Source organism: Danio rerio, chromosome 23, assembly GCF_049306965.1.
Source record: "Danio rerio strain Tuebingen ecotype United States chromosome 23, GRCz12tu, whole genome shotgun sequence".
NCBI lineage: Eukaryota > Metazoa > Chordata > Actinopteri > Cypriniformes > Danionidae > Danio > Danio rerio.
The window spans coordinates 5,660,001-5,670,000 of record NC_133198.1 but is presented as its reverse complement, the minus strand read 5'-3'; the positions used below and the strand labels follow the sequence as shown (position 1 = coordinate 5,670,000).

Below are 10,000 nucleotides of genomic sequence, written 5' to 3'. Positions count from 1 at the left end.
ATGCCTAATTAATATATAGTAATTTAGATTTTAGTCAACTAAAGCTAAAGTAAATATAGTTAACTAAACTTGTATGAAATTTCTAAGTCTAAGGGCAAACTCACACTATGTACAGTTGCCTTGAACCGGGCCAAAGCATGACCCCCCCCCCAAATTTAATACTTAAATTTACATAAGTACCTTTTAACCAGCATTCATATTGTGAAAAGTGGTTTCATCTGGAACAGCTCAGTACCTTTTTGACTTTGGCCTTGGGGCTAAAGATGCTCTTTTTGCTGTTCTCTTGTGGGATTGTGTCCTGTTTGAAGTGATCCGGAATCAGCTGGTAGCTCAGGTTATGCAGAATGCAGACGCAGTTTTCCACAGACTGCTCCCAGCATCACCAAAACAAACACATAAAAGGTCAACGAGGTCACTTTCAGTCTGCGCACTACACGTTTGCAGACATTTTGGCATATATGCTTATCAAAATTACTGCATACTGCGTAAAACTAAAGCATATTCGCTATATTTAATACACAATCTAAATCGTGATCAACCTGTTTTACAGAATGCCTTTTGATTTACTGTATAGTTTACGATGTGGCTTTGATAATAAAAAGACCTTTCACTTTCTAGAAACGGTGTCACCTATAAATCATCTTAAAAACTTCTCTCTTCAGGCCAAGCTTCATGTGATTTGCTGCTCTTACAATAATATTGTAATATTTTAAAATAAAACGTACCCAACTGAAGCTTATCTCAATTTTAAATCATCCATTCATTATAATTTTAGAAAAAAAAAGTGTTACAATAAATCAATTGTGATCTTCATCAGGCTCATTTGATTGTACCTCTCTTTCACCATTGCATTACATTGCAGTATGTTTTGCCCCCACAATAAAAATATTCTAACCACACATTTTAAGACATTTAAAATCACAAAACAACATGTCAACCAAATTATATTTAGTTGAATATACATACAATACCCCCCCCCCCCATCCCCATCCAGTTTTGTCTTTAGTACTGTTCTCCAACTGCGTTGGCATGAGGCTGCAGGCCGAGTGCCTTAGTGCTCCCACCAGTACCGATATACAGCCATATCGCACTGCTAGTGTGTTATTGCGTTTATACAACAGTTTGACGGCATAATTGTGTATATAAAAACAAAAACAAACATGGAGAGTCTCAAAAACCCTTTTGTATGAGGAACTACTTTCTTCCGCATTGGATTTAAATCATAAGCTGACAGTTAAACATTTGAGCAAGCATCTTTTAAACTTTAGATCTGTGGTGTCTGCTTTTTGCTGCTGTATGTGGGCGGAGTAATACACAAAGGGTAAAGAGGCTGTACGGGTGCTGATATTACTTAAATATATCACGGCTATCAGCCAATCAGATTTGAGAACCAGACAGAACTGTTGTGTATATATATATATAATATATATACAGAAACTGCTTGCTCTACAAACAAGTGTTTGCATGATTATACAGATCAAAATCAGTTTGCATCATCAAGCAGCAGAACAAGCTGTTTCTAACATCTAAAAATGAATGGAAGAGAATGAGACTGAAAGTCTCGAGCCAAAAAGATTCAAATGGCTGTGCCCACTCGTACATGGAGAAAAAGGCGAATAGAAAATATTCGGTTACACTTTAATTTGATGGTCCGTTTGTTGAATTTAAGTTACATTGCATCAACATGCCAACTAATTCTCGTTAGATTATAAGTACACTGTTAGGTTGGGGTTAGGGTTAGTGTAAGTTGACTTGAACTTGCAAAGTTTCTTATAGTCAGTTAAATGAATGTTGAAGGAGCAGTCACAACATATATTAAGCAGACAGTCTACTAATACCCAAATTCATCAAAATAAAGTGTTACCAAACTTTTAAAAGATAGATCTGAGATTAGATATCTATATTAATTCATACAGAATCTATTTAAAAGATTCAAAACATCTTATTTATTTACAAAGGAATCAAGTATCTGTGTGAGTGGAACACTGACTTGCTTACTCAAACTATTAGTTCAAAAACAAATGATCACTGGAACTAAACACGGCAGAGCTGGTCTGTGATGCACACATTTCTGCTCGGGAACCATTTTCATGTATAAAATGAAAAGTACAGTACTTATTATATAATGGCATTGACAAATATTTAAAAAAAATGTCAATTCAATAATTACATCACTTTTTTGAACTCAATACTTTGTTAAAAGTCATATACACAAAATATCACATCGATAGCGCCGCCACATTAGTACAGGTCTCCCAGCTCAAATGTCATTCAACCGCACTAGTCAAGACAGTGTGCCAACGTGAAGATGCTGGACTTTAGCGCTGTGTACGGTTGTAGTAACAAGCAAACAAAGAAAACAAAGCACAACGACAGAACATTTCATAGGTAAGATTATAGTTTTTTTTGTATGTTAAGAACTTATGTGCTCAACATGTAACGTTATTGATGATGATAAAGTCACTTACTGCACTGACCACAGGGCAAAGTAGCACCAACTCGCACTAATACTACGCTTATGCTAGTTTTGTTGAATAAAATCAGCAAGCAATGAAAAATAAATATGACAACAAGATGCTGTGGTGCTAGAAACTTGTATTTTTGTCAGCTAATTACTTAAGTGAACGAGTCGTTCATAATGGAGATTCATTCAGTTTTGCGCATAAAGTTCATTCGCATTTTTGGATGGAAACATAGCTAATAATTCCAAACAACTAGCATTTATTTTAAACATCATCTTTTCTGTTTAACACACAAAAAACTCAAATTTTGAACAAGTGAAGGGTGAGTAAATTATGATTGAATTCTTGTGTGAACTTTCCCTTTAATAAAATTAAACTGGTCAAAAGTTTGTGGATGTAATAGTAATATACAAATAGTAGTATATAAAACAAATATATTGATTGGTGAAACTTTTTTAATGCTACTGCAAACTACGTAATGTAATATCTACATTTATTTGTACTAAAAATTTAATTAATATTAGAGACATGTCAATGGTTTTTGCATTTAGTCTAAGGGCATAGATGTCTGTCTATTTTCCTGTATCAGCAATAAAAGTAGAATCACCTTGTCATCCAGCTCTCCTCGTTCCACCTGCGTCTGAATGTAAGTCACGAGGGAGTCGATAAGTCGTGGGCAGCTCCTCATAGAAATCCTTTCTGTATCACTGGCACAGCTGAGGTTTCTATGAGAACACACCAGTACTTAGCATTGAAAACAGACAGAAAAACAATCATTATTTGTGTGCCAAGTTGTCATAAGCTGTGTCTCTATTCAAAGTTGTGAATTTACTTTATACAAAATGAAAGTACCACACAAAAAAGCTTCCAATTTTAAGAGAATGGGTAAAAACAAAAAATTTGTGAGAGAAATTGTAAAAAATTATGATTTCCGCAAGCTTGCTTTTTTATTTCATTTCCCTTACGCCAAGATCCGACTGCATGATTTTTAAAGTAGTCGTGTCCCAGATGTTTTCACACTGCATGACTATCTGGGCTAGCGTTTTGTCGCTGTATTGTTTACACTGCAAGATAGATCAGGGACAGGGGGTTTCACATTGCATGACTTTACAATAGGAAGAATCGCCGACAACTTTGTCCAAACTGTGTATCAAAGCCAAAAACATGCAGTATATCTTTTGTTATTAACTACATAACGAGAAAGAAGCCTTTAATGTGGTAGAAAATGTACATATTTGCCCACCTGAGTTTGAAGGGAATTAGCAATTTCTCCTCAACTTTCTTTTTTAAGTTTCTGTATGAAACGTCAAACAGACATGGGTGCTCCTGTCAAACCTTCACTAGTTTTTCATCCATTTTTTGGGTCCAAAAAAACGAAAATGAGCGCTTTTAACTTCTCCCTCAACCTCCCGCTGGCCTGCAGGTACACACACACAAGTGAATGCTGCTCTCTCTTTGGCTGTAGGCGATGGCTGATGTTATTTTCAGTCAAAACTTATTTCACATGACATGATTTGAATCGCAGACAGCTCCAAATATTTAGCACGCCAAATATCTCACATATCACATTTCCTCTAATCGGCGATTCTCTCAGATGGCGTCTTTAATAGTTCATACTGTGTGATTGTCACTCACGTGCACGAGCACCGATTGCCTGCGATTTCAGCCATTTGTCTGCGATTTCTCAAAACCTGTCGGTGAGTCACAATTGGGGCTAAAATCATAGTCTGAACTCGCCATTAGCAAATAAGTTGTGCCACAGAATGGCAGACGACACATATTCTGTCATATTATCTTGTGTTTGGAGTCACATGACTGATGCTTGAGAAAGGAAATTGTGCGATACAGTTGGAGGAGACTAAATCATAGATAATAAATCATTTCAAATATAGACTTTTTTTAGAAGATGTTTGACTTTTGAGAGCTAATGAGATATACTAGTTGTCCATTCACATATTTGTTAATTATCTTCAGTTCATTTATTCAGCAAAGGTGAATTACCTTTGGCAAAAAAGGTAGTTTCACTCGCTTAAAAATGCTCTGTTTGCACGATTTGATTAATTTGATCGTATCCAAATAGTTTATAAGTAATATTACAAAACTCCTCCGTTTGTATAATTTTTTTTTTTCAGAGAGACCTTTGTAAAATGAAAGTTTAAATGGTTTGAAATGGTTGAATTAATTTTTATTGTATACCTAAATTGTTATACCTTTTGTTTGTTTTATATTGCTTTATTTATTTAATGTGATTTTATTATATCCAATATTTGTAATCACTTCAATGATTTCAATATAGTTTAGAACATTTTATTTACATATGACACTATTGAGCCTACAAAAGTGGACACATAATTTGTAAAGTTTTATGTCTTTCTGTAGTATTCATATTTTGTATTATCTCCGAAAGAAAGAAAGAAAGAAAGAAAGAAAGAAAGAGAACAAGATTTCTCTGTGCTTCTTTCCAGAGAGAGAGAAAAAAATAAATAAGCAAAAAGAATAGAATAAGAAAAGAAAGATAGATAGATAGATGGATGGATGGATGGATGGATGGATGGATGGATGGATGGATGGATGGATGGATGGATGGATGGATGGATGGATGGATGGATGGATGGATGGATGGATGGATGGATGGATGGATGGATGGATAGATAGATAGATAGATAGATGGATAGATAGAGAGAGAACAAGATTCCTTCTCTGTGCTTCTTTCCAGAGAGAGAAAATAAATAAATAAGCAAAAAGAATAAAGAAAGAAAGAAAGAAAGAAAGAAAGAAAGAAAGAAAGAAAGAAAGAAAGAAAGAAAGAAAGAAAGAAAGAAAGAAAGAAAGAAAGAAAGAAAGAAAGAAAGAAAGAAAGAAAGAAAGAAAGAAAGAAAGAAAGAAGCCGCTTGCGGCATCAACAGAGCTGTCAAGCGAGCGCTCTTTTGCCCGGTCTCTCTCTCACACACATACAGGTATCTAATGCGCACGTATCATGCACAAACACACCTTTTAAACTAGATGAAAACTCTTGGCAACCTTTACTGGCAGCTGTATCTTTAATGTAAAGATTAATGTGATGTAATGTGATGTAAAGATTATTATATTATGATGTAAAGATTATTATGTAATGTGATGTAAAGATTATTATGCAATCCTAAAAAAGTCAAGGAGGACACAGCTAAGAAATGTCACGTATTAAATTAAAACTACTTTATTAATTTATGCAACAGCCTCACATTTAAAAGAGACACATAAGGGCGATCATAAGCATGGAATAGCCAATCTTAAACTGACCAGCTAAATGTTTTTCTTTCCCTTTTTCCCTTATTTATTTATTTGTTTTGAAAACGAGTGGAATGGCAGCACGCTATCTTTACCAGACCTGGGCAAAGTCTGCCACTCTTTTTACTCTGCCCCAAATACCCAGTTGGCCCTCTTTGGCCAAGGTATTCGGCGGGGCGAAAAAGGAAGCCCCACTTTGGCCCAATCAGGCCCCGGAAGTGACTAGGGAAACGCTACTGGCCCTGGCCTGCTCGCTTTAGGCGCGATAGTGGAAGCGCGGCTATTGTGTTCACACCTGAAGCTTTAGACCAACAAACCTTCTGCTGAAAATCTGTTAACTTAAGTTGTTGTTCATTTTTGGATTTTCCCAATTTTAAGACCTGCCAACGATCAGACTTTTTTTTAATGTCCTGATATAGAATTTAATTGCATGTCCCAACTCTTTCACATGACTTGTAGGTGGATGGAAACAGCTAAAGTGCTACAAGAGTAATTATTTAAGGCTATCTGAAAGCATGTAGGGAATTGTGTGGTGTTAGGTTGACAAATAGGTTGACAAATGAGTTGTGTGTGCCAGAAGGTGATGATTGAAATGAAAGACTGATGTATGTTGACTTCACGGTCTGATTTCTTTCCAGGTATTAAGTAAACAATGAGGTGAAAACAAGGCTATTCGTTTGACAGTGTTGTTTACTCTCCCTCATGTTAGTCATACAGTATAGCTATTATCAGCTTTTCTGTGGAGCGTATAGAATTGTCTACATTCATCACACAAGGCTAATATACATCTTGAAATGCAGAACTGTGCTGTATTGTTACTTTTAAAGTGTTTTGTGGGCCATTTTTTAAGGAAAATTAAACATTTAAAGAGATAACTATACAAAAAAGAAACATTGCGGTTAGTTACTCATCTTCATATCATTATTATACTGCTCTACGGAAGAAATTAAGTAATTGATGTCCTTTTTTTCTTCAGCAGAATATTAAATTACATTTTTTTAGCTCAAAAATCGAGTCCTTTGTGATTTTAGTGAAAAAAAAAAACTTTATATCGATTCTTTATTTGTTTGGATGTCACTGAGCTCACCTTAAACAGCCGGTAGTGTTTTCAAAAACTTCAGGGTCAACGTGTTTGTTGCCCTCACGCCAAATATTGTACGGCACCACAACGTTTTCTGTCAGCAAAGGCATAGCATTCGTGATCAGGTCTGGTTTTAGTGTATCCGCCGAAGACAAATTCCACAACAGACCTAAAGACATCAACATATAACAGCAATTTGCAATTTCTCTTTATACGGTGCATCAGGAAAGTATTCATAGCACTTCACTTTTTTTCACAATTTTTATGTTACAGCCTTATTCCAAAATGAATTTAAAGGGCACCTTTGGTGAAAAATCTTCTTTTAAAGCAGTTTGGAAATACATGTGAGTAAGTATAGTGTATATATACTGTCATATTTATAATAAAAACATATAACATAAAAACGGTGGACCAATTGGAGCAGTTTTCAGATCGACCGCAACTTGACGTAGGAGTGCGGTCCCCCCGCCCACCAATATTGATTGACAGCTGCGCTCATTAACAAATCTCCGTAGTAACGCAAATAATCATATTCACAAGACAGGACGAGCGCAAAGCAACAGGGAATAAAGGGTCTGTTCAGTTTGCTAGGATCATCAATCATCATCAGACGTGATCAGGAGTGAGTTTTACAAGTTTAACATGTTTTAAAATGTGTGCACGTGTATAATGAAGTACAGCGATTCACTTAAGATTCACTTCATCAGCACAGCTGCTTGTCTCTCTCACTGTCTCTGTGTGTGTGTGTGTGTGTTTGTGTGCGCGTGTCTGCGATATGTATGTGTATGTGTGTTTGTGTGTGTGTGTCTGCGATATGTATGTGTGTGTGTGTGTGTGTGTGTGTCTGCGTGTTTACGCTATGTATGTGTGTGTGTCTGCGCTACGTGTCTGTGATATGTTTGTGTGTGTGTGTGTGTGTCTACACTATGTATGTCTGTGTCTGCGCTACGTGTCTGTGCTATGTGTGTGTGTGTGTGTCTACGCTATGTGTGTGTGTGTCTGCGCTACGTGTCTGTGCTATGTCTGTGCTATGTGTGTATATGTGTGTGTGTGTGTGTGTGTGTGTCTACGCTACGTGTCTGTGCTATGTGTGTGTCTGCGTGTCAATGCTATGTATAAGTGTGTGTGTGTGTGTGTGTCTGCGTTACGTGTCTGTGCTGTTTGTGTGTGTGTGTGTCTGCGCTACGTGTCTGTGCTATGTGTGTGTGTGTGTCTGTGTGTCTGCGCTACGTGTCTGTGCTGTGCTGTGTGTGTGTGTGTGTGTCTGCGCTACGTGTCTGTGCTATGTGTGTGTGTGTGTCTGCGTGTCTACGCTATGTATGTGTGTGTGTCTGCGCTACGTGTCTGTGCTATGTGTGTGTGTGTGTCTGCGTGTCTACGCTATGTATGTGTGTGTGTGTGTCTGCGCTACGTGTCTGTGCTGTGTGTGTGTGTGTGTGTGTGTGTGTGTGTGTGTCTGTGCTACGTGTCTGTGCTATGTGTGTGTGTGTCTGCGCTACGTGTCTGTGCTATGTGTGTGTGTTTACGCTATGGATGTGTGTGTCTGCGCTATGTGTCTGTGCTATGTGTGTGTGTGTGTGTGTGTGTGTCTGCGTGTCTACGCTATGTATGTGTGTGTGTGTGTCTGCGCTACGTGTCTTTGCTGATGAAAAAAAATACTGTACAAAAGGTATTGTTCATGTTCACTACCAACAAATGCACATTAAAGGGCACATAGTTTACCCTTTTTTATGATTTAATATTAATATTATGGTTGTTCTGAGTGTGCCAGTTTAGGTTCAGTTCAACACACAGTTCAGATGTTTTTATTATAATGTGTTAAAAAGTGTCATGTTGGGGGCGTGTACACAGTTTGCTGTTTTAGGGGCGTGTTGCTTCAAAGTTTCAGATTCCCGCCCAACGTAACAAGGGGGCGGAGCCAAGAGCTCCCACGCTCTGTGTTTGCAACAGACAAGCTGACAGACAGAGAAAGAGAAGCTAAGCTATGCTAGGATGAGCATTCAGTCGTACATGTACGAGTCGGACACAGACCAAGCAGACAGTACAAAATCATTTGTCTTTGTATAGTTTGTACACCGAGACTAATAACCACACACACTGAATTAACTTTGACTGATGCACCGAATGCACCGCGACACGGCACACCAGACACTCTCAGTGATGTGGCAGAAACATGAAGTGTCCCGAATCGTCGCGCCAAGCATTCTAGAACTCCAAACACAGGCCTCCACCAGGGCAAACACAACAGCGCCGCGCCGAGCCACTGACCCGAAGCTCTGCCGCGTGCACCCCGACAGAAACCCACGCCGAGCCGCTGACCCAAAACTTCGCCGTGTGCACCCCAGCAAAAACCCACGCCGAGCCGCTGAAAGGAAGGTCCGCCGCGTGCACCCCGACAGAAACCTACGCCCAGAACTCCAAAATGCACGGCGTTGCGCCACGCAAAATGTACAAGCAAATATTCAGATTAGAGCGATAATGTGGAGAATATTGATCTTGTGTTGAGCCCAATGAGCTTTTCATCAAAAAATAGAGCATTGGTGTTCCTTTAGTGATATCGCTTTGACTCACACGCTGAAAATGGCAGACGTGCAACAAGAAACTGAGGATATGATCGTGACGCAAGGCTGTCAGTCAATATTGGTGGGTGGGGGGACCGCTCTCCTACGTAAAGTTGCGGTCGGTCTGAAAACCGCTCCAATTGGTCCAACGTTTTTTTTTTTTTTGGACTGTGAAAAAAGGACTGTGTATGACGGTCTACACACTATACTTGCACACATGTCTGTCCAAATAGCTTGAAAAGTAGATTTTTCACCATAGGTGCCCTTTTAAATGTTGAAGGAAAGGAAAAGAGTTGTCTAAGTGTGGAACATCTTACCTGTGAGCTGTTTCTGGGTTTCTGTGTCAGTGGTGTTTTTGAGTAAGGTCAGAATGACTTCTAATCCATCACAGCTCTCCACCTCCAGTTTGTTGTGGTTGTCTTTAAACACCAGGTTGCGCAGTGCAGCGGCTGCTGTCTGTTGCAGCTGTGAATTGTCACTTTTCAGCAATTGTAAAAGACGAGGAATCCCTCCCAACCGCCAAACCTGTCAGAGGCAGCAAACATAGCTCAGTTTTGTACATTTAAAATATAATACGTTGCACTCTATAACATCAGAAAGATCCGACCCTTCTTATCTGAACATGCAGC

At 38.5% G+C, this 10,000-nt stretch overlaps 1 protein-coding gene across 1 annotated transcript in view; it reads right to left on the bottom strand.

Annotated features, from left to right (window-relative positions):
* The window catches only part of pkp1a (plakophilin 1a), a 53,984-nt gene that overhangs the window by 13,059 nt on the left and 30,925 nt on the right, over nt 1-10,000 (bottom strand). Inside the window, exons 6-9 of the mRNA XM_073939586.1 lie at nt 9,689-9,896; nt 6,817-6,979; nt 3,070-3,187; nt 236-367 (exon numbers count right to left, since the gene is read on the bottom strand). Coding sequence (XP_073795687.1) covers nt 236-367; nt 3,070-3,187; nt 6,817-6,979; nt 9,689-9,896 — 621 coding nt within the window. The remainder of the gene's footprint in view (nt 1-235; nt 368-3,069; nt 3,188-6,816; nt 6,980-9,688; nt 9,897-10,000) is intronic.